This window comes from Carassius auratus, chromosome 1 (genome assembly GCF_003368295.1).
Source record: "Carassius auratus strain Wakin chromosome 1, ASM336829v1, whole genome shotgun sequence".
NCBI lineage: Eukaryota > Metazoa > Chordata > Actinopteri > Cypriniformes > Cyprinidae > Carassius > Carassius auratus.
Genome location: NC_039243.1, coordinates 28,656,972 through 28,681,126, shown reverse-complemented (window position 1 = coordinate 28,681,126; position 24,155 = coordinate 28,656,972). Strand labels below are relative to the sequence as shown.

The 24,155-nt window shown below is 36.4% G+C and overlaps 1 protein-coding gene and 1 long non-coding RNA gene across 4 annotated transcripts; one reads left to right on the top strand and one right to left on the bottom strand.

The window, feature by feature from the left end:
- Window positions 1–586: 586 nt before the first annotated feature.
- On the bottom strand, window positions 587–19,812 carry LOC113106412 (WW domain binding protein 1-like). Of its 3 annotated transcripts, none has more exons than XM_026268330.1 (4): window positions 19,754–19,812; window positions 7,096–7,198; window positions 6,459–6,620; window positions 587–3,862 (listed from the first exon to the last, which is right to left on the bottom strand). In XM_026268330.1, the coding sequence occupies exons 1-4, from the start codon at window positions 19,787–19,789 to the stop codon at window positions 3,171–3,173; spliced, it is 993 nt and encodes a 330-aa protein (XP_026124115.1). In that variant the 5' UTR covers window positions 19,790–19,812; the 3' UTR covers window positions 587–3,170. The 3 variants fall into 3 exon arrangements, with proteins under 3 accessions (XP_026124115.1, XP_026124096.1, XP_026124105.1); XM_026268311.1 differs by lacking the exon at window positions 19,754–19,812 and adding an exon at window positions 17,979–18,386 and having other exon boundaries at window positions 588–3,862; XM_026268320.1 differs by lacking the exon at window positions 19,754–19,812 and adding an exon at window positions 17,979–18,386 and having other exon boundaries at window positions 588–3,862; window positions 7,096–7,195.
- On the top strand, window positions 16,597–23,137 carry LOC113106425 (uncharacterized). Its single transcript, XR_003292482.1, has 3 exons — window positions 16,597–17,722; window positions 21,848–21,953; window positions 22,354–23,137. It is a non-coding gene; the product is annotated as an uncharacterized LOC113106425 (long non-coding RNA).
- The last annotated feature ends 1,018 nt before the right edge of the window (window positions 23,138–24,155 follow it).

Genomic DNA, 24,155 nt, shown 5'->3' with positions numbered 1-24,155 from the left:
AGCGAACCGTGCCATCCCTATTACCTCAATAATCAATCAATTACAGGCCTAAAACAATCATGCCCGAGCAGACGGATATTAGTACATCTCATCACACCGGCACCCGCGTCTAAATCAGTTGTATGGTCTGGTTTTCAGTCTAAAACAGTTGCGTCAAGTATAAATGTCTCGTCTGTTTCGGGAGGTGCGCGCGCAGTCAGTGGAGGCTTGTACCTCCCAACTCGCACCAAAGTCTCGCACCTTTTTTTCTCAGACTTTGAAAAATCTTCCCGATCGACTTAAAATGCTCCCAAGATCGATGGGTTGATGACTCCAGATATAGATGAGCGACCAACTTTTTTTGAGAAAGCATTGATTATGCATGACACAGTCTCAATTTGTGGGACGCATGAATTTGGCTTCAAACACTGTGCGCGCACGCGCTACGCGGGACGGGTGGTTACCCTACATTTAACCCATCCAAAGTGCACACACACAGAGCAGTGAACACACACACACACACACACACACGGAGCAGTGGGCAGCTATTTATGCTGTGGCACCCGGGGAGCATTTGGGGGTTCAGTGCCTTGCTCAAGTCGTGGTATTTCCGGCCCAAGATTCAAACCCACAACCCTAGGGTTAGGAGTCAAACTCTCTAACCACTAGACCACGACACCTCACGATGTAACTTCAGAAGAGTCAAGTTTTAAATAGAAAAATAAAGAAACTAAATAAAGACCCAGAAATCAGCTGAATTGATTAGTACTTTCCTGTACTGTTCAAATGGCCACTGAATCGATCATGTTAGTGAACTGATTCAAAGATTCGAGTCACTGGAATGAATCAGAATCCCTGCCTCTATTTCATTTAATCATTTAAAAAACAAGGAACAAATGAAAACACTTATACATGTTGTTTTGATTCGCATTTAATGGACAGTGTCACGATTAGGTTTTTTTTTTGCATAACACAAGATAAATATGATCTGCATCACAACTCATATCATTACATAGATTATTGCAATGTAAGACAAAACTACAGTTTTTACAATCACATTTTAAGTCTTACGTGAGATGCGCGGGATGATTCAGAGTATTCAAGATTTCGAAAATCAGCAGCTTTTTAATATATCAGAGAAGAGATTGATTCATAGGTAAATGTCTCCAAGCTACAATAATAATAATAATAGATTGTCATCACAGAGAAAGAGCAGCGAATCTCTTTAATAATAACATTTGTTAGGGCAGTGAAATAAATTAACTTGTTAACATGGAGAGCTTTGAAAGAGTGCTTCAGTGGTCATGGAGGAACTGAAGCTACTTTGATGCAGAAATTCAAAAATAAACCATTTTATTAAGTACATATGTATGGCTCATTAGTTTGCATATGACCTGAAAATCAAAAGCAAAGCTTTTGTATAAAACTATATATTGTATGAAGCTGTTCAAGATGATGACAACTGGCATGTGAAACTGTATTTAGAGTGGTAACAATGTTAAAATGATATAAAAGGCACTTGAAAATCACATTACCACAATAAAGCTTGATCAAATCTGTACCCATATGTGTAATTTAACATCAAGTTCAACAATATATGTTTTACACATAATTATGTGTATATAATTTTAAAAACATATAAATGTTTCTGTTTACTTGACAGCCTATATCAATGGTTAATACTGACTTTAAGCCATGCTCAGGTACTAAAGACAACTCCTTTTGGCAAGGCTTTTATTCCTACAGGTTCAAAGGAATATACACTTTGTAGTGTTTGCATGTAACCAAATTAGAAGCAGCACTTATAAACTTCATGAATAATTCATCAAAGCATACAGCAGCCAAAAAAAAAAAAAAAAAGACAATATAAACAAACAAAATATTAAGACTATATGTATATACTTTGTATTTGAAATTATCATGAATATGATTCATTCAGAAGAATGTGATTGTGCAAAACAATAACCTTATACACAGCAGTAAGATTTGTCCCATTACATTAGGGAAAGTCAACATGGAAATTAAAAGCACATGGTGTTTTTGTTTTTTTGGTGTTCATTCAGCACATCGGTGTTTACATTTAGAATCTCAGTCCGAAGACTGCACAGTTAAAGTCTGGTCACATTATAAAATTCCAGCAAGATTTCAAAGGTAAAAAAGGGCCATCCTCAATAATGTAGCAATGCATGGAGCACTGCTCACACAGAGGTCAATTTCAAACCAAGCAGCTTTCTGTTAGCGAATGCAACAAATTCATATTACCAACTTGAACACCAGCGAAATCTCATGTTCACATGGATTGCAATTGAAATTACTTCACTCACATGATTTTGCAGAGTAAATGTGGATGTCTTGTGGTGCCTCATGTCTGAAAGATTGTTTTTATTAGTTGAACACAGGATTGCCATTACAAAATTGTAATTACAAAGTGGCAAACTATGGATATTGGAGTTTCTGAGTTATAGACATTGATAGTAAATTAGTTTTAATCTTCCTATTTTTTGTTTATTTATTTTACAATAAAACTAGCTATGTTGCATGTACAAAAGTATTGTACAATTACAACAGAACATGATTCAATTTACAGCACCTTGGAATAAATGAAATAAAAATATTAAAGTGCCCCTATTATACCATTTCCAATATTGCCTTTCATGCAGTGTGTAATGTAGCTGTATGTGAATGTAAATGATCTGCAAAGTTGTGAAGCTGAAAGTTATTGTCTCCCAAAATAAGCAATCGACTATGTACAGCTGAAACGAGTTGTGAGTAACTTGAATCCCACTTCCGTGACTGCTGCACGTCATGGGGTAACACATTTGCACAATGCAAACCTATGTTCTACATTAGCTGGCCGTGAACAACTTGACTCCACCCACAAACACGTCATTCTGCTGACGACTGATCCTCTAATCTCGGGAAGTTCAACGCAGGATTCACAAAACGCTTATGTTGAAAGATGGATCAGTATCCTGTTTATTTGGACCAGCTGCTCCACTGAATCACAACTAGTAAGTATGATGAATAACAGATCTTTATATTTTCTAAAGAGCATTCAAAATACAGAGCCATTGAAATAGGCGTATCGTTTCCGACATGAGCTGTACGCTATAGACCAATCACAATCTTTCGCTCTCTCAAACTTTGTTTGTTTGTTTGTTTGTTTTTTCAGTAATATCATTCATTTAGCTTTATGATTCTATGTTGCTATGTTGTGGACTCTCTTGTTCATTAATAGTATGCAAACAGAGGCAGACAGGATGAGGTTGAGATTGAGGCACAGGAGATGCTCCACGCTCCACTTTGTTTTCTGGGGACAGAAGTCCCTGACGTTCCTCTCCGTAGGAATGAAGGCCACATTCATCGCAGAAATCTTCGGAGTCCTCTTCACTCAAAAGCCCCTCGAATTCTTTGGGCTCAGGGCTCTCCAAGCCTTGCCCACAAACACACACTTCAATCCCAGAGTCCCCCGTAAATCTGCGGTGCCTTCCCAGAATCCTCTCTTTCTGTTCAGGCACTGCCTCATTCCTGAGTGGCTCCTTCCTGCACTCTTTCTGTTTGTCCATGCTGGGAGGCTGCTCTAAAGGCAGAGTGCTCTGTGCGGATCTGCCCCCCTCTAACTCCATCTCGCCCTTGCGGTCTTCTTTCTGGTGGTACTCAGAGGTATGGATGTCCTCTATGTTGGATCTGGAACAGAGCATGTCAGATGCAGGGGGCAATGGAGTGGTCTGTCTGGGTACGCATTGCACATCCTGCTGGTCAGTGGTTAAAGCGCTTGTGTAGGCCGGAGGGTCGGCGTTTAAGGCACTGTATGGAGGAGGTGGCGTAGCGGGCCGATGCACTACCTCCTCATAGTCTGGAAGGAGATTGTTGGGTAGGAATCCTGAAAGAGAAAGAATGGAGAGAAAATGTAGAGAATACCGAAGAGAATTTTATGCATTCAAAATTCAGACTTCGTTTTTGGTTTAAGAACTACATTTGTACAAATTTTAAAGGGATAATCTCATATTGTTCCAAAGTTGTAAAACTTTCTTATGGAAGCCAATTTCTGCCAAAATAACAATAAGAAACATGCTTTGGTAAATCATAATGACATAAATAGGGTGTACTAAACCCTTTAAGATTTCCATTAAGAAGTGAAATATCACTTTAACAAGACAATATATAGCACCTCATCACAAAATGTTCAGTTTTGACAATTTGTCAAAAAGGACATTTGTTACATTAAACATATCTGATCTCTCTCTGGTTTTGGCTAAATGTTAACCTAAATGACGAAGACTGAATGCACATTTCATCATCGCTGTAAGGTCGGGTGACTGTACCAATAATTATGAAATACAAACTGTATAAGTCTTGTATTTTTAAAATATGTAATTAACACGATTTGATGCTTTCAGCATCTGGCTGAAGACTGATAAATATAGTTTAATAAGGATTCATTTAAAATATTTGAAAAAAATATGGGTCACTGCAGTTTGTTTCACTCTGAAGGTATGCTATATTCATAACCTCATAAACCCACTTACAAGGTGAAAGGTGAAAACCACCAGACCAAAATCCACTCTTTCAACATCACATGGTTTATGATCTCACTGAGATTCACTGTGGACTAATGGTCACAGATCAGTAAAGAACAGTAAAAATCTACAATGGTCTCTGATCAGATGGTCGACCATTCTCAAGAACCACCTTAAAAAACACAACAACAACAACAACAACAACAACATGAAACCAAGAAAATGCAGTTACGGTATTTAACAGCCGCAGTAATGAGTGAAGCTCAATATATCTTCAATAGGGAAGCTAATGCATCTTCAAATAGGTTTAGAACGGTGTACACTTCAGTTTCAGTTACTGAAAACTATTGTGAGCAAGCATTTTTTTTAATGCGCTATTTCAAGATTAAATAATAAAAAGCAGTAATATGTTAAGGAAAATAACTTATGTAGCGATCATAATGTGACATGCTCTCAGAATGACCTGCAGTTCTTTAGTTTTAAACTATCTGGATTAGATTAGATTACAACTATGTCTGTACAACTCTAAAAGCTGCCAGGGCTGAGCATATCCACAAACTCATAGAAAATAACCAGAATAATCCCTCACAGTTAAATAGTAATGACTTGATGAATTTCTTCACTTATAAAATAGATCAGAAATTCAATAACGATTGCAGATTCTACAGCGTCAAATACTTCATCTTCTTTCATCGCATCCAAAGAGAAACTTCTGCACTTTAAAACTATAGAACAGGAAGAGCTAAATAAACTTATCACTGTATCTAAACCAACAACATGTTTATTAGATCCTGTACCCATTAAATTACTGAAAGAGTTGTTACCTGTAGCAGAAGAAACGCTTCTCAATATTATTAACTCATCGTTATCTTTAGGTCACGTCCCAAAACTGCCATTCAAGCTGGCGGTTATTAAGTCTCTTATTACGAAATCACAACTAGATCCTAGTGAACTGGCAAATTACAGACCCATTTCAAATCTTCCGTTTGAGTCGAAAATGTTAGAAGAAATGTGTCTGCTCAACTGTGCTCTTTACTTCAAAAAAATAATAATCTCTATGAAGAATTTTAGTCAGGTTTCAGGGCCCATAATAGGACAGAAACTGCAAATCAGCAAATCAGAATGATTTCTGAAGGATCGTAAGAAATATAACGGCTGCTGAAACTCAGCTTTGCATCACAGGAATAAATTACATTTAAAAAAAGAAAAAGAAAACTGAAAAAGTTTTTAATTTGTTAGAAAAAAAAAAACGTATTGCAAAGTTTTTCTTGTATTATAATAATAATAATAATAATAATAATAATAATAATAATAATTCATTACATTTATATAGCGCTTTTCTAGGCAATCAAAGTGCTTACATTGTCAGGGGGGTATCTCCTCATCCACCACCAATGACCAAATAAATGCAGCAACGGTGAGCAGAAGAGAATTTATTAATACTAATACTTTACCTTACTAATCCCAAACCTTGAACAGAAGTGTATATACAATTTTAATATAATTTGCATAATAAATAATAAATGTATTAATAATAAATCTGCATCTAGAGTAGGAGATATGAAGTGAGGTGTATGTGAATCTTCTCATCTTTCAGCACAACCAGGTCAAGACCATCAGAGACAAACTTTCACACTCAATCCAAACACATACTAAGTCGCTATATTTACAGGACATTTTGTTAGTCCGGTTGAAAAAGACATGAACAATTACACAGAGATATACTAATATTAACTGTTAATATTAAGTCATATCAACGGAGTCATATCAATTAAGTCACATCTGTATTTAATTAGTTTAAATGTTTTTACTGACAACCCCAATTTTTACAAACCATTTGATTGCTACTCTAAATATACATCCTATCTAGCAAGTCAAATGTTTATTCTTATTGCCATAGGTTTTAAATTCCCTTATTTTCCAGAAATGACAAACTTTGAATAAGAAGGATGACATTACTGAAGTAGAAGGGCAGTGAGGGGTAGTTGTGAACCTCTCTGTAGGCAATGAGGTTGATCTCGCGCTGTCGTTGATGTTGCTGCAGTCTGTGTTTGGTGCGACGATGATGACCGACACAACAGCAGCTCAGGATGAAGATAATGGCCCACACCAGCCAGAACCCTGAAGAAAAACAAACCACATGGAGAAAATCCTGCACACAAATCGACAACGTATTTAAAATATGTCTTTGTACACCATACAGCTACTTAAAGCCGGACTAATTCCTCTTAGACTAAAACCACAGCTAATGCACAAATACAGATCATTTTTACTCCACAGTTTGCAGAAGGTCAAGCATCTTAAGCTTTTCTCCTCATTTCAGCATATATTTTTTTTAGTTCTTCTGAGCTTCTTAAGGCTTGGTCTCATTTATTCCTGTACAGCAAAATTCCACAGGCAAAATAAATCCATCTCAATGGCAATCAGCACATTCAGGAAATTAACCTGATACTGAAGAAATGTCACGTTTGATTTTTGGAAGTTTGATTTCATCATCATTCCTCCTTTGCCACGCTTCTAAGGTAAATGTGACCGAGCCTTTATGAATTCCTATCAAACATTGTGAACCTGATATTAAACCCAATGATGCACTTACACCAGAGTTCATAGTAGTAGCTACAGCACTGGGACTCTCCACAACAGTGTCCCGTCTCACATATGTAGCTTTTATTATTCACACCCTCACAGTGAAGTACCTGCTGGGGAAAACAAACAAAAATACAATAAAAGCAGAATGCAAGATACATTTCTTGTTGATTGATAAAGCAATAGTTCACCCTGAAATGAATATCTGCTGAAAATGAACTCCGATCCAAGATGTAGGAGTTAATTTCATGTGTACAGTTTTAAAGAAATTTAAAGAAACTGATGGATCCTCTGCAGTGAATGGGTGCCGTCAGAATGAAAGTCCAAACAGCTGGTAAAAAGATTTCAATAATCCACACGACTTCAGCCCATCAATTAACATTAAAAAAAGAAGTGAAAAGCTGTATGTTTGTAAGAAACGAATCCATTATGGAGACGTTTCTAACTTAAAACCACTGCTTCCAGCTAAAATCAGAGTCCTCTAGCCATAATATCAAAACCTGTTCCCATGAAGAAACAAACTCATCTACATCTTGGATGGTCTGAGGGAAAGCAAATTGTTAGCAAATTTCCATTTTCCGAAACACTTAAAAATTGAAAATCTTTGGATAAATGGTATGGTGTATGGTAAAATTGTGTTTTTTGGACTGAAACACCTTATGCCTATGACAACTACCTTATGCCTATATGGATCTTATTAAGCAACTATACATGTACCATGGTATATAAACACTCAATTCTACTGTATTTACATCTTATACTATCACTGTACTATTTTACCACCAAAGTACATGCAACGGTTTATAAATAAAATAATGAATCCGTTCAGCTCATTTTAAGCAGTATAATCCAGTGATAAACTATTCCCGCACAAGCACAAAGCCATATTTGGGTGCGATTTGAGTTTTACAGTAAATAGGTTAATCATCTGTGTGAAAAAAAACAACAACAAATTTGTTGGGTAAAACCCTGAATCAAACATTATACCAGAAAAGCTGGTCAGTGACAAATAAGAATGTCCAGAAATTAAGAGATTTTTTACTAAACCTTTTTTGTTGTTTCCAAACAGCTTATATACCATTCTCAAAAAAATGTCATGGAGAACTAATTTAAAACATAAAACACATTATTCTAGATAAAAAAACATACCATTTTACTAAGATCTTCACATCTTATGATGTTTACCACTTAAAATAACCCATATAGATGGGTCAATGTCAGTAAACAATGCACCAAAGCTCCAAAATCCAAAAACTCTTGTTCCATGTCAAATCCAAACATAAAAGAACAAAAGATGTCTGAACATCTCATTATTTGATAGTGTCACACTGTCAATGTTGTGAACAGCTAAATTAGCAATTACTTAACGATTTCAGTCAGCTTTCTTTCTCTTTTTAAAGCAAAACAAGTTACACATTAAGCATAGCAAGAATACTACAGGTAGATCCAAACAAAACAAGCAGAAACCTTCAAATAGGCATGTTATTTTCATTTCATGAATCAGTTAATGATTAAATAAGATAGTTAGTTGATCCAGTTATCTACCATTCTTGTCTTCAGGTGTAGTATAGACATGAGACTCCACAGTCCTTCAGCCTTGTGAAAGTCCGTTCAGCGCAACAGTCATGATATAGGAGAAGAACAGGGACGCGTGCACACAAACACACACACACACACACACACAACTCAAGGGCCAGGGACTACGGAAAATTAAAGGCAGCAGGGCACTGTAAGATGGTCTGCATTATAATGAGATGCTCCTGCACTATGGGAGGAGACCGCTCAAAATAAAAGAAAGAGGTGTAAGAACATTGCCCAGTGTCATACACTTTTGTTCTGTCCTAGTTTGTGAGATCCTACATACCCAAATTTCCTTCACTTTTTTGCTGTTTAGTCTGCCTATAAATGTAAATAAATAAATAAATGTAATGGGCTGCTATAATAAAAATAAGGGATGAACTAAAAAAAAAAAAAAAAGAAAGAAAAATTCCATTACTTGAAATAATTGTTCACGAAAATATGTGTTTTTATAGATATTTTATTAATAATTTCTATTTCATATAGTCTCCAAGGCAACATTTCTCAATTTCATTAAGTTTAACTTGATGTACTAAAGTAACTAAACTAAAACTTAAATAGAAAACTTATAAAAAATAAAAATGTTATGCCAAAAATAAATAAATAAATACAACACTACTAACACTAGTACTACTACTAATTCACAGTTTTTTGGTCCTGACTAGTGTTGTCACGGTACAAAAATTTCAGTATTCAGTACCGATACCAGTGAAAATCCAATTTCGTTACCAAAGCAAAAAGACTTTTTAAAAAAAATAACTTTTAAGCACTAAAAATAAAAACCAATGCCATTCTTTATACTTATTTACAATTGTGTTTAAAGTTTTTCAACAAGTTATATAACAGTAAACAAGTTTCACCCAAATTTAATTTGTCTTTTAATTTATGAAATTTAAACATTTATTTTTGGTAAATAAAGGGGATTTGCTATTAAAATTAAAACGTGAAAGAAATATTGTGATTTATGTCTTTAAAAAATAAATGGTTTTATAAATTTTTTCAACAGTAGTAGCAATATCACATACATTTTACTAAATAATAGTAATATTTCTAGCACAATGCCTTTATGTAAACATTAACTTTTAGGCCTAATGAGGGTTTCTGTAAAAAAAAAAAAAAAAAAAAAATAGATCATAATAATTGTTATTAAAAGATAATACTTCTAATTCTACTATCATACTAATGTATATACAATGCACTATGAATTGATGAGCTGCTGGGTTCATGAATATTAATCACGTTGTCTGTGTTCGGTCAAACTGATTTGCTGGAATCAAAACAGAGACGGTACTAGATCAGCGCCAGCCAATGAAATTGCCCTTTGCGCATTAGCTCCACCCACTACTGGAGAAACCGGTATGTCTTCTGCTTGTTCGATAATGAATATGAATAATTCTAAATTAACTCCATTATTTTGACAGGAGAAGACAACAAAGAATAGTTTACATATAGCGTGTCGATTCAGCGTGGTAAGACTCTTGCTTTCTCTCTCTCTTTGCATGTGTGAGAAACAGCGCTATCAGTAAAGCGACGGTGAGTCGTGCACCTTCACATAGAGTTTACAGAGCATCAAATACAGGTGCACTGTGTGTCCATTGAGATGAACTGAAAAGTTCAGATCGCTTGATGGAGAGAGAAAACTCTGAAGCTCAGATGCTGAAATTAATGCAAGCGTCATGCGCTTCAGTCTATGTAGTAAACAAACCCTCACGTCTCTGCCATTCATTAATTCCCACAGAAACGCGCAGAACACGGATTCATATTTCAAACAACTTTTGCGGCTTATCATTTACAGATACGGGTCCATATGGAGATTTGATTTGATTAATTTATGCTAACTTTGACAAATTCCATGTCTGCCCATATTAAAATGTAAGTTTAATTTTCATGGCTGGATTTTGAGATTCCGTCCTCGTTTTCTGCTTCGTGGAAATCATAGCGTTGAACCGGGTTTGAACGGGACCTCGGTACTACTGGTACTTAAAGAAACCTGGTACAGTCACATTTAAAAAATTTTAGTACCGACTTGGTACCGAAGTACCAGTGCTTTTGACAACACTAGTCTTGACACAAAATGACTTAATTTAACTGACTAATATAAGCAGCACGTGTGAAAGTGTGAAAGTACTAGTACTAGAAAGTGTGAAATCTCTATCATACTAATTAGATTGTAAGAGCAGATTGATTTGTTATAAAAGGAGGGAAGAAGCTCTTCCAATCATTGTGTTCTTCTTGTTAGCAATGGTTACCTCCAAAGAAACACGTGCAGCCATCATCACTTTGCATCAAAATGGCCTCACGTGTAAGGAAATTGCTACAAAGAATATTGCACCTGAAAGAACCATTTACCGGATCATCAATAACTTCAAGGAGAGTGGTTCGACTGCAGAGAAGAAGTCTTCAGGACATCCCAGAGTGTCCAGCAAGCGTCAGGACCATCTCCTCCTGAGAAGTCCGCTACAGAATCATGTCTCCAGCAGTGCAGAGCTTGCTCAGGAATGGCAGCAGGTTGGTGTGAGACGTCTGCATGCACAGAGAGGACAAGACTTTTGGACAATAGCCTGGTGTCAAGAGGAGCATCAAAGAAGCCACTTCTTTCTAAGAAAAATGTCAAGGACAAACTGAAATTCAGAAGGAAGTACAAGGATTGGACAGCAGAAGACTGGTGCAAAGTTGTTTTCTCTGGAAGCTTCCTTCCAACTGTTTGGGACATCTGTAAAATTCATTGTTTGGAGAAGAATAGGTGAATGCTACCATGAGTCCTGTGTTGAGCCAACAATGAAGCATCCTGAGACCATCCATGTGTGGGGTTGCTTTTCATCCAAGGGAGAGGGCTCGCTCATAATTCTGCCATGAATAAAGAGTGGCATTAAAACGTCCTGCAAGAGCAACTTCTTCCAATGATCCATGAGCAGTTTGGTGATTATCTGTGCATGATGGAGCACCATGTCACAAAGCAAGAGTGATGAAGAAGTGGATGGAAGATTTTTAAATTTTGGATCCGTGACCAGGCAACTCTCTGTATCTCAATCCCATAAAGAAACTGTGGTCAGTCCTCGAAAGGCAAGTGGACAAGCAGAAAACATCATTGATTTCCAGTATACCATAGAAACATGTGGAAAAATCTACAAACACTGAAGAAGCAAACTTTGCAAAACACAAAATTTGCCACTGCAAAAACTTTTGGCCACGACTGTATGTGTAAGTGATTTTCTTCTTTCAGACGAATCCAGTTGGAGGCCTCAAAGCCTTTCAATGGGGGTAAGCTGGACTTGGTTGTCAACAGTTCAGAAGACATGAAATAAAGCACGTGCATCTGTAATAAAATGTCCCTCACACGGCTCCAGGGGGTGAATAAAAGGCCTCCTGTAGCGAATCCATTTTTCTAAGATAGATTTCCATATTTCAAACGTAATAAACACTTTGACCGACTGTGTTATGCAGAAGATGTGTGTCTATGTATACACAGACACACACACACACACACACACACACACACACACACAGCTGCCAGTTTTTACCACACAGTTTACACATTGCAGCTATTACCAAGCCATCATAAATTCAAGACCAGATAGATTTTCAGAAATGTCTCCAATCTGCTTAGCAGGTCAAGTTTAGCCCCATGACCCTGTGCCCTTTCCTCGAGAACATTCTTTTCAAGGACTGTCACAGCTTTTTGCGGGTCTCATTTATCACAAACCACAAATATCTGCAATTAACCAATGCTGATTCTGCAATATGAAACTGGACATACTTGTTCACATAGTGACCCAAAAAACATTTAATTTGGACATTTAAGCCAGACATAATGAATCACATTCCATTGAATACTAAATATCGTGCCATGTGGAAACTGCAAACAAATGACGCAATAATTTTTCTCCGAATGAATTCTGCTTATTACTCTCAACCAAATGGTGTCAAGGTCATTTTAAGTCAATGTATGAAGTCTCAAGTTCACACAAGTGTCCTAGCAGATTAACCAGATGGACACTCTTAAAAACAAAGATTCCAAAAGTGCGTTTTCACACTGATGCCACAAAAGAAGCATTTTGGGTTCTCCAAACATTCAGTGAATAATTTTTAAAATACCTTTTGTTTTTCAGTTCATGTGAATTAACAATCTAAAGAACCTTGAAGAACTTCAGGAATTAAATCTACTTGGTTTAACTATAAAAAAAAATAAAAAAAATAAAAAATAAAAAAAAACTTGGTTTTTATGGAGTGATTTTTATTTTTTTCCTAAGTGTCCAAAAGCATGCGAATAACATGTGAGAGATGCATGTAGACCATGGCAGTTTGACTTTATTCTTTGCAGCTTTGGAGACTCTGTCCATATCCGGTTTCGGTGCCAGAAAACATTATATTAGAAAAGTAATTTAAGTTTAACAGGTTATAATGAGAAGCTGCTGAAAGCAGCAGATAATGTTGGCCAGTCTAATAATGATACTTCACTAGCCAACATTGTCTTCCACAGCTTTAGTGAGAAGCAGAGTATCAGCAACAGCATATGATCTGGTCTTATATGATAATCCTGTGCGGCCACTTACAGCAGTTGATTGACTTGGCCACTGGTGTGTAATGTTAATCATATTCTCTTCAGCAATGTCAAATATATTAATAGCTCAAGAGATGAATGCTTACACAGAGTCAGCTAAAACTCAAGAGTCTTTTTGGGTAAACATTAGGTTTTAATGGGTTTTAATAGGCTATAGGGCTGAGCGATATAGCCCAAAAAATGATCATGATAAAATTTTGCATTTTAAGTTGATATCAATAATTATCAAGATACATTTCAAATCTTTATTCCTTTTGAGTTTAAAGTAGGCTTGTTGCGATAGTCGTTGTTGACGGTGTTAATCCGCAACACCAGATATGGCACATGCCACCGCGGCACCGCCCCACACTGTTCATTTATTCTTGGTTGGGGATTTAATTGTACGGTGTCAAATTTGTACAGGAATCACCTTGAACCCCATTTATCATCTCGTAATTTGATCATCCAGCTTGTTAAAAAGGATTACTTTTGGAGACATTTTCACAAGAAACCAGTGTTAATTTCGTTGACGAAGACTATGACGAAAAATATTCGTCAACTAACCTTTTTCACGGACGAAAACTAAATAAAAACTAAATAAAAAGTCAGATATGATGACGAAAAACGTGACGAAATATAACTGACACTTTAGTCAACGAATAAAAATGAGACGAAAATATATGGGAGGGACGAATGGAGAAGAGATCCAATCAGAGCGAATCTTTGAGGGTACGTTGATCTATGCAGAAGCAGTCGAGCCATTTAAAAAAGCTGCGGCAAATGCAAGCGCAACAGCTAAACAAAGCAGCAGTTACACAGAAAAGAGAACAAAGATGAGTTTGCAGAAATTCGCACAGTTTCGAGGACGTTTTCATAACAGTTTAGTTGTTTACACAGGGAACTACACTGCGACCTTTTGAAATGCCATTGCGACCCAAATTATTATGGGTTCGTAAATGTATCACTGATTATTTTTGTACCTACTTATGTGTAATGCTATGTTTTAATATGAGCATTTATTAAAACAGAAATGTGTATTTCAAGAATACGTTTTATAACGTGCTCCGAGCATTCAACACATCAAGTTTGCTTCAGCCCCGCGATGCGGGACAGTTGAACTGAGCAGAGCAGCTGGTTACTCGCGTAACACTGAACCGAGCTCTCTTTCAGGACGTTTGCGTCCTCCTGCACCCTGAACGAACAAATACAAATCGCATTTTAAATAAACATAAGAAAAATAGCGAAAAGTGAAAGAGCTCAATTCAGCAGCGCGGTGTTCTGGTGTTCAGGGAGCAAGCAGAGACGCGTCTCAAAGTCTTCTTGCTTTTGTACCGACAACAAATACATACTAAATATGTCGAAATACCCGTCTTGGAAAGTGTGTTCGAAAAAGTCTGTAGTTATGTCTTCAGTGAAAGTAAAGAGTTGGAAAGAAATCGGATGCGTATCTTTATAATGGATGCATTTGTCTCTTAAAGGGACCGCGCCTAATTTACTAGCTCTACTGTCAGTGTCTTTATGTTTGAAAATGAAAGTAAATCACTCACTGCTCTTGATTGAATTACTTTGTAGTTTTAACAAGAATTTATCCAAAGTCAATCCAAAAATCAGATAGAATAGATTATATTGTTTTACTAGTGTCTAAAAAATACAAAAAATAAAAATAAAATGATTAGGGACCTGAGCATGTTTTGCTTAAGTGTTTCTTTCTTTAATTGCTAATGCAACCTTTTCACACCACAGACTGAACCAAATTAAGCATTGCATCCGACATTATCAAGATGAATTTGTTGTTCTGACACAGTTTAACCCTGAGTTATTGTCATATTTTATTACCAATTTCTAAACTACAGCAAATAAACTGTGATATTGTAAGAAACGTTGAAGGTGTCTGAATACATTTTGTTTTGATTGTGTATTTTATTTTACAGTGAAGACTATGCAGTGCTATTTTAAATGAACAAAAACAAACTTGTGAAAATGTAAACTTTGTGCAAATAGCACAAATAAAGAATGAACATACAATATAAATATAATATAGGTGGTTGTCTATTTCAATAATACTGTACTTCATCTTGAAAGAATGTCATATGCATTGCATATCATTCAGGACGAATGCATATCTTTTTCAGAGAGCATGTATATTTTTCATTGAGAGCAGGCCTTATGTTTATTTTATAAATACCATTCCATAACAGACTGATGGAAACATTTAGTCAAGTCAACTAAGTTGACTTTGTTCTACTAAAAAAAAACTAGACTAAGACTAAAAGACTTAAGACTAGACTAAGACTAAAACTCTTATGATATTTAGTCGACTAAAACTAGACTAAGACTAAAACATTTCAGATGACTAAAATGTGACTAAAACTAAATGGTGTGTTATTCAAAAGACTAAGACTAAATCCGAATTTGCTGTAAAAATTAACACTGCAAGAAACAGAGATGATATACTTGGACTCAGATTCGTGACAGTGTTATTTCTCTGGCTATCTATATAAGTAGAAAGAAAAAAATGTAAGCAGAATGTGGATACACTGGTTTCAAACATGGTGTAAGCAAGAATACTGATAGATTTTAAATATTATAAACAAGGATGAACTTGCTTCTTTTGAGGAAACTTGGTGTTATAATGAGGCTTTGTGCCCTGTTTCCAAAGGCGATTTGGCTTTTACACATTTTTGAGTTGGGTTTGTTTTCTTTATAAATGAATATTGTAATTTAATTGTGTGGTGAATTATATTTGTAATAAAGAATTGTTAAAATTCTCTCTCTCTCTCTCTCTCTCTCTCTCTCTCTCTCTCTCTCTCTCTCTCTCTCTCTCTCTCTCTCTTAGAAAGCTTGAGTTAGAATGCAGATGTAAATTTATGTTCATAAAAAAAAAAAAATTAACAAGCAATAAAATATATGGTGAAAATTAATTATTCTGATTGTTTGAGTTTTTTTTTTTTTTTTTAATATTAATCAACAGTCTTCCACAGTGGCATATGTTTAGATTACGATAGCCAGCCACAGTTAAAAACACACCTCAGTACCATGGAAAAATGTAACTATTGTTTAAATACATTTAGTATAAACGCACAAACACTTAAACCCCAAAATATCATAATTATATCCCATTACTACTCTTATTACATTTAATCATTTAGCAGACGCTTATATCCAAAGCGACTTACAAATTAGGATAATGGAAGCAATCAAAAACAACAGAAGAGCAATGATATATACCGTAAGTGCTATAACAAGTCTCAGTAAGCTTCTTTAAAACAAGTCTGCGGTAATGATTTAATTAAATTCAACATGAATAGCCCACATTTCTGCTAATACCATGGTGCCTTTAGTGTTACTACAGTAAATTTGTGGTTAATGATGGCAATCAGTTAACTGAATAGCCTTCTGACTGCAATGTTGGGCAGTGTTTCTCCTGTTTGTCAGCGCTGTTTCATCTGGTTTTAAACTAGTTTATCACAGAGTTATTTGTGTTCTTTTCTGAATCTTCAAGTTATCATGTGGTCGTCTGATAGAACTACAGTCTGTAGTTAACCTACTTCAGTTAACTTCAAACGGACAAGATCATCGTTTACTTATTTCAATAATAATAATAAATATTTGTACTAAATGGAAAAGAAAGTGCTCTAGACATCTTGCTACAAGTATAATATATTATTTCATATATTTGAACAAAACTGAGTATAGTTAAAATGTAAGTTTGCTATAACAGGGAGGAAAAAACACTGCTAACTCTGATTAAAAAATATCCCTCAAAGAAAAAAAAAAGAAAAAGAAAATAATAATAATAATATATCTCACTCTGCAGTTAAATGATGAATTCACTTCTTTGAATACTGACAAAGAGGTCAGCACTATCTTTAGTGATAACGAAATCCATAGACCTTTGTAAAGCAGAAAGACATCATAGGCTACGCCACACACGTATATGCTTTACAGGACGTATTTACATTGGTAGATTAATAACTGCTTCAAAATAATTGTTGACTCACCAGATATGTTGAACTTATCTTGTTATTATGTGCTTGTTACTGATTTATTTATATTTACAACACAACTGGTGATAGTATAGCCTATTTCTAGTTTAAAATGAGCCTATTTAATCTCGAAATCTGCGACACTTGGTTTGTTAGCCACTGGCTATATCTGGCTCGCGAGATCCACTTTCCTGCAGAGTTTAGCTCTAACCCTAATTAAACACGCCCAAGTTTGCAAATCAATGTCTTCAGGATAAAAAAAATCACAGGTAGTTTTGTTTGATTAGGGTTGGAGCTAAACTCTGCAGGAAAGTGCACCTCGCGAACCAGATTTGAGGATCACTGCTGTAGACTTTTGTTTACTGAACTTGACCCAGACTTAGTCTCCTAGGCCGTGTCTCAAAACCTAGGGAGTTGTCTGACTAGACAGCATTTTGGCCATTATGTGTTTTCCCAAAAATGCGGTAAGGTAAGCAGCTAACTACGATTTGAGAAACAGCCCTACACTTCCGTGAACGGACGCACGTCTATCGGTAAGCAGTAAGCACACAAGACTTTTAACAAACAGATGTATCCGATTTCAAAAGAAGCAAAACGTTGATTGAACGCTGTTAAGAACCCCAGGCTGTTAACATGCACTACAAAATGTGGATAAAGGGTGCATACTGTTCAGTCGGCTCTTGTCAACAAGTGGCAGAGCCTACAGCGTGCATTCACAGCCCAAGTATGACACAAACAACCGGCTCAAGACATTTAAACAAGCTGAACGAGACACAAGACTTTTCTCACCTCATAGACACTGGCCTCGGTGGGGTTATCAGATCCAGCGATATATAAAAACAAGCCCATTTTAAACAGGCTTATAGGACATTACAATGTATCAGTGTTGACTTTGGTCACCGCGCAAGTGTTGTAAATACTACTACGAAAGGCTGAACGGCTCTCTCGCTCATGCACCGCCCGCCTTCTGCTGTTATTGAGACATGAGGGGAGGCACAGCAGTGGAGCAGCAGCATGAGCTCCGTGCCACTGGCGGCCCCCGACTACACAAGCGAGTCCCTGCGAACTGCGGTCCAGGAACAGCTGGGAGTTGCGCAGTCACATCCTATATGGGGTGCCCAACGTGATGATGGGACAAAACTGTGCTTAAATCCTCCCGCGGAGCGTTTAAAGCAGTACTTGGGCTTAGAATGATCTCAGTGACTCGACTCATTTGAAGCGGTTTACGCCAAAGATTCACTCACTGAGACGTTGACCCTTTCTTTAGATTATATTGAAACGCCAATAGGAGGCGGCAAGGTGTTTGTTTATGTTTTTAATCCTAATTTTCATTGTAAATTGATTTAAAATTCAAGAGTTGAACGGCAGCAATAACACTACAAAGAATTAGAACAAGGTTTTATTATTTATTTTAATAATAAGGATATTTTGTTGAGGAAATACGATATGTTAATAGTAAATACAAGGGCAGGTACTTTATAATTAGGTTTAAATTTAAAATGTTTTGTGAATGTGGTATCTGTCCACCAGACGATCTTTAAAGGGGTTACATGATGCTGTTGATCCTTAGATTATGATTCAAAACCACCTTAGTGTGAATATCCTCCAATGTGCGACATCCCTTTGATAGTAAATAAATCAAATCATCTGTTTAAACTAAAATATTGTGGTTGCTGCTTAAAGAGCCAGTAAGATGAAAATTCTAAACTTCCTATCACTGTTTATAAGTCCTGTACATTAGGTTTAAATCCATCCAAGGTTAAAAAAAACATTGTCATTTTGTCAAAATATCATTTTAAAATTACCTCAATTCGATCCCCAAACGGTTCGCGCGAAGCTGTTCAAAAGATTCTGTTTCCTTAAACCCCACCTTTTGGTAGCATACTGTGTTCTGATTGGCCAACTAACATAGTCAGGTTTGATTGGTTGTTCCGCACACACCTCCACGGTAAACTATGCATTAGCATCTGTTTGGGGTGAATTATGTCTTATTCCTCTCATCGCGAAGCAAACAGTAAAATAAAAAACTTGAACAGTCTCGCTGCTTTTTCTTCTGTGTGTGTGTATTCAAGCCGCGCGCTTCAGTTTGAATCTGAATAGCACATTTAGCGCGGGGGCGTGGTCACATTGGATATAAGGAAGGGAGACGTGAGACATCGCATTGTTTTCATATGGATTACTTTATCACAGAATATCTTGTTAATAACTTGTTTAGTCTTAAAGTAGACATGTCAAGCTTTCTATAGATATCTCTCTCATGTCTCTTCGTTGAGTATTCACGGAGTTACACTTCATTTTAATGACGTGTTTGTACATGACGATCAGCACAAACAAAGGCTGCAGACAGCACACATACTGATAAGACGCTCGGGAGAAAACAGACACATAACTTCATAATTATACTTCGCGTTGTGATTCGGAGATGCTCGTTGTTCTAAATAGTTGGTAATGAACCATCTTTTATGGCCAAACGCTTTGGAAATCCCGCTGTACTCACCGAGATTAGAAAAGCAGTCATCGGTGAAATGTTGTGAACACAACAAAAGGGATTTGTTGTAACTTACTGCTCTGGTATTGTGGTGAAAATGAATTTTAGCCATTGTTTCTTCTGATCTTCATTCTTTGGCAGTGAAAATAAAACACACTGTCTCCTTGACATGATGCTATCACACCAAACAGAGCGTCTGTGTGTGGGGGGAGTGGGGCAGGTCAGAGTTCCGTTTCTCCCAAGACGGTAGGCAGAGATTATTATGCAAAGTGCTCCTAGTGACGTACATAGAGATGGGCAAAAGATTTGAAATCTATAACGACTCGTTTCAGCGATTCAGAGTCGACTCCTTACTTTAGAAGCCAATAACTTTATAAATCGTGTACTTTTTGGTTTAATTATTTGCACATTGTTTAGACAGATGGACAGCTACATCATACACTGTAATAAAGGTAATTTTTGATTTCCCATCTGTGTTGCTCTTTAATATTACTGAATATGTTCCACGGAGTTTAAAGCTGCTGTAAATGTTCCGCACCACTAATATCGAAAAAGAAAAAAAAAAGTTTCCCAAACATTTCCCATATAGGATGTTAGATTGAACACCTATTTTAGACTTTAGATTAATTGAGATTAATTGATTAAGTGAGCATGTTTTCACTACTTCTTTCCCTCATTTTAGTCGAGTTGTGTCCAAGATATACCAATTCTTCATCTTGTTGAGCTCATCAATTGGCATGTTAAACTAATTTGTTTTAGGTAAATTGTGGCCACGTTGTACTAATTCACTTCCTTCGTTTTTGTTCAATCTCATTCCCTAAAACAATAAAACTGCTTCTTAATTTGTGGCCACAATATCTTTGTTTTTTCCCCCAACATGTCATGTGTGAGATTCTGTATAGTTTAATAAATCACATTGTATTAAAGTGACACCCAACAAATGTGAATGTCTGTTAATAAAATAAGTATTTATTATTCACTGATGTATGCTTGAAACTAGTTGTAAAATGCAAACTGCCATTGCAACGTGTTCTTAACACAAATAAGCACCTCAATGAACCGCAAAACCCCTGTGGACTCATATCTGTGTCTGAACTGACCTTATATGAAGTGATGGGCTTGTGTTAGCTCTTAAGGGCGTTGATTGCTTTAGAGTTGCCCAGAGCTCTCCATTTATCGCCCGTGTGCGTATAGGCTTTGGCCACCAGCTCCATTTTGTCAGTAGTGTGCTTATGGTTCTCCCCTTTAATTGTGGATGGTTATGAACAGACCCACTTGCCAGACAAAACTGGATTTCCCCCCAAACTCTGGCTGGGGTTGCTCTTAGATGGATGAACGCCACTGATCAAGGCCTCCAGATCATTTCAAAAACACAATCTTCCTCATGGTGCTCCTCCTGAATCTCTGTCACCTGTGAGTCATATTAAAAGCACTGCATGAGGGGAAAAACAACTGATGGATCTTACAGATCGAGACAATTACATCCAATTCTTACCTGACTCTTCAGCAAGCAACTTAACGTTCATTAAGTATTTATTTCTATGCACTTAAGCCCTGAATAAACATTTACAAATGTATTCAAAATCAAAAAAGTGTCTAAATATCAATGCAGTTTAACACAGATTCCATTGCCTTACCTCTCAGGAGGAAGAAGGCTGTAGTCTTCAGGGTCTGGTAAACTCTTCTCACTGATGCAGACACTCAAGCAAGTGCATTTGACCAGATGAACAGCAGAGGGCAGTCTTTCCACTTTCAGACGTCTCAAAGCTCTTTACGGTCAACCGAATGTAAAGATTAAAAGAAATAAACATTTGAAATATATCAATCTGTTTGTAATGAATTAATATAATAGACAAGTTTCACTTTTCGAGTGGAATTAGTGAAATAAATCAACGTTTTGATGATATTCTAATTATATGACCAGCACCTGACTCTATTTTGGGTTTTTGGCGATGGTTTAAAATTAAAACATCTTTTTGGTGGATGTGTTTCTTACAAACACGTAGCTTGTCACATCACAAGGTGTTGTACAATGATTTTAAAATTGGACAAATACAATAAACATCAAAAATCAAATTAGTCTAAAAAGGCATCTTCTGCTTATAAATAATCTTTGTTTCCAGTCATACCTAGTGAAAAGTGTGTTGATGAAGAAACTGTTTCGTTCCAGTAGCCCTGCAGTAACCCAATAGATGGCACTGTTTATCTACAGTAGATGAAGATGGATGGCCGGCCACGAGGAACGTTCTCTCCTTCTTCATCTCCTCATTTTCAAGGTACTATAAGAAGTTCAGTATTCCAGATCTCGACCGTTGCCAGCTGCCTTGAGTTTAACCCATGCCAACAACTCTTTAATCATCACCGCTAGTCTCACTTAATCACTTTCTCTAAGCTCTTTCTGTAGTGTAAGCTAGTCACAGTTTTTTCCACACAATGTAGAGGAACTTTCCTCTTTGTATGGATCTTGGACCAGTTTGCCAAAGCCCTAATCCTCACTAAGAGTGCACACAAATCTGATCTCAGATCATCAAAAGGGCAACTATGCCTTCACTTTTTATTGGTAGAGAAGTAGAGAAGGTTGGTCTGAACTGCTCTCACCTCTGTCGTCTGCTCCAGTACTCAGCTATTTCATCCAGCAACGGATTTTACATGGAGTTTCTCTCACTTTTGTTTTAGTACAAGAAGCCCAAGGAGATTTTAGCACTGGAACAGGAGCTGCTTGGGGAACTGAAGAAACTGAAAGGGACAAGTGAAGGAGATACTGACTGTAAAACACAGTGAACTGCTGTGAACCCAGAGCCTTTTTTTGCATAATTGTATTTATCTGGCTGTTCATTTATGCTTAGTCTCACTTTGGTATGTTTCTATGACATGTTCCTGTCTGCCTTGTGTGTCCATGCAACTCACTTTCACTTTGTTATTTTTATTTTATTTTTTATTTTTCAAATCTAATGCTAATTCATGCTCCAACTGTACACTTGTTCTTTGAGTCTAAATTATACATTTCACTGGCTAAAATTAATTAGGATTATTTTTTATTATTACTATTATTATATATTAACATTATAGTAAGAAGTTTGCTTTATTCCAGCTATTTCCACACCACAGCTTAAATATCTAAAGACTTCATCATTAAATAATGATAGCACATGCATAAGAAATAAATGAAAAAAACATGTAAGAAATAACAAGTAATCTATAAAACAAAAACATGAAAAGAGAATGCATAAATACAATTCTGCAGTGCAGTCATCAGTAGCATGCAACACAGTACTCGTTCAGCAAATGTACAGCTAAAGAGATGTTTAATTGAAGCAGATTCATAAATTGACAACTTTTATAACATATAACAGTTGTACAGTTGAATTATTATTAGAGATTCATCATCAAATTTCTATTAGCATGAAAGTCACTGAACTTGCGCCATGATATGCTGTCAATACTGCCATCCTGAATAATCAGTTTTCTTTTAGTTCATCATGGGAAAATTAAATATTTCCTTCATCTGGGTTCCTTGATTTTATCTGTATGCACCTCATGTTTATGCACAATGTTTGGCATGGACATCAGTGCTGTTGTTTGTGTTTCTAATGTAAATATAAGTAGAGCAGGGACTTCATTTAATTCATCAGTTGTTAACTGGATTTTTAAATTATTTTAATTATTATTATTTATAATACATTTCCATTTAATTTCAAATTTAACTTGCATTAAACCATAAAATATAGCGCATTGGAGCTAAAATCTGTAGGATATTGGCCCGCAAGGAGCAGGATTAGACACGCTTGCTATATATATTATAAATATATTAATACTATCAAAGGCTAAACATAGGCCTATAAAGCTAGTTTCCATTTCAGTATATGCACAGGACCAACAGAGAGACTAATTTAGCCTATTTAACATGTATCTGTGCATCATTTTGTCATTCTGTATATACTGATCAAGGTCAATCTTTTGACTAAAGAGCCTGCCTTAAATTAACTAATTGTAGAAGCAGGTAAAAATGAATATCTGAAGATTTGAGGTTTTTAAAACAGTAAACTCTGACCTGCTTGATTTATACAACATCCTGTGACACAACTTGGAGCCTAAATCCTGGCATCGGTTTTCTTGCTCTAGTGATGGTAGCAACTGCAAGGACATGCAATCAAAATGATTAGATGCACTACTGTTCACAAGAATCTGCAGATTTTGCAGTGTGGCAACCTCTCATCGCCTCGTACTGACCACAGAGTGTGCATCATTACACTCATGTGTTGACAATCAGTGCTGAGAGCCAAACATCTGCACACATCATTGAATCCTTCTAGGAGCAGAGCAAGAGTCCTGGCGCTGTCTTCACCCATTCCCAAACTGCCCAAAGATGGTACGCTCCAGTCCACATCAATATGTGTTTCCAGATTCAACCAATACCTAATGTCCAAGGGAGATTGTTGGCCTGAGGTCTGGGAAAAAAATATTTAGATATGGCTTAC

Excerpts from the sequence above, each read along its gene's own strand:
- LOC113106412 (XM_026268311.1), bottom strand. The coding sequence starts at position 18,038 with ATGGGCTTGTTTTTATATATCGCTGGATCTGATAACCCCACCGAGGCC. Across the intron at positions 7,199-17,978 it reads CCGAGGCCAGTGTCTATGAG|CAGGTACTTCACTGTGAGGG; the intron begins GTGAGAAAAGTC and ends TGTTTTCCCCAG. Across the intron at positions 6,621-7,095 it reads CTACTACTATGAACTCTGGT|GGTTCTGGCTGGTGTGGGCC; the intron begins GTAAGTGCATCA and ends GTTTTTCTTCAG.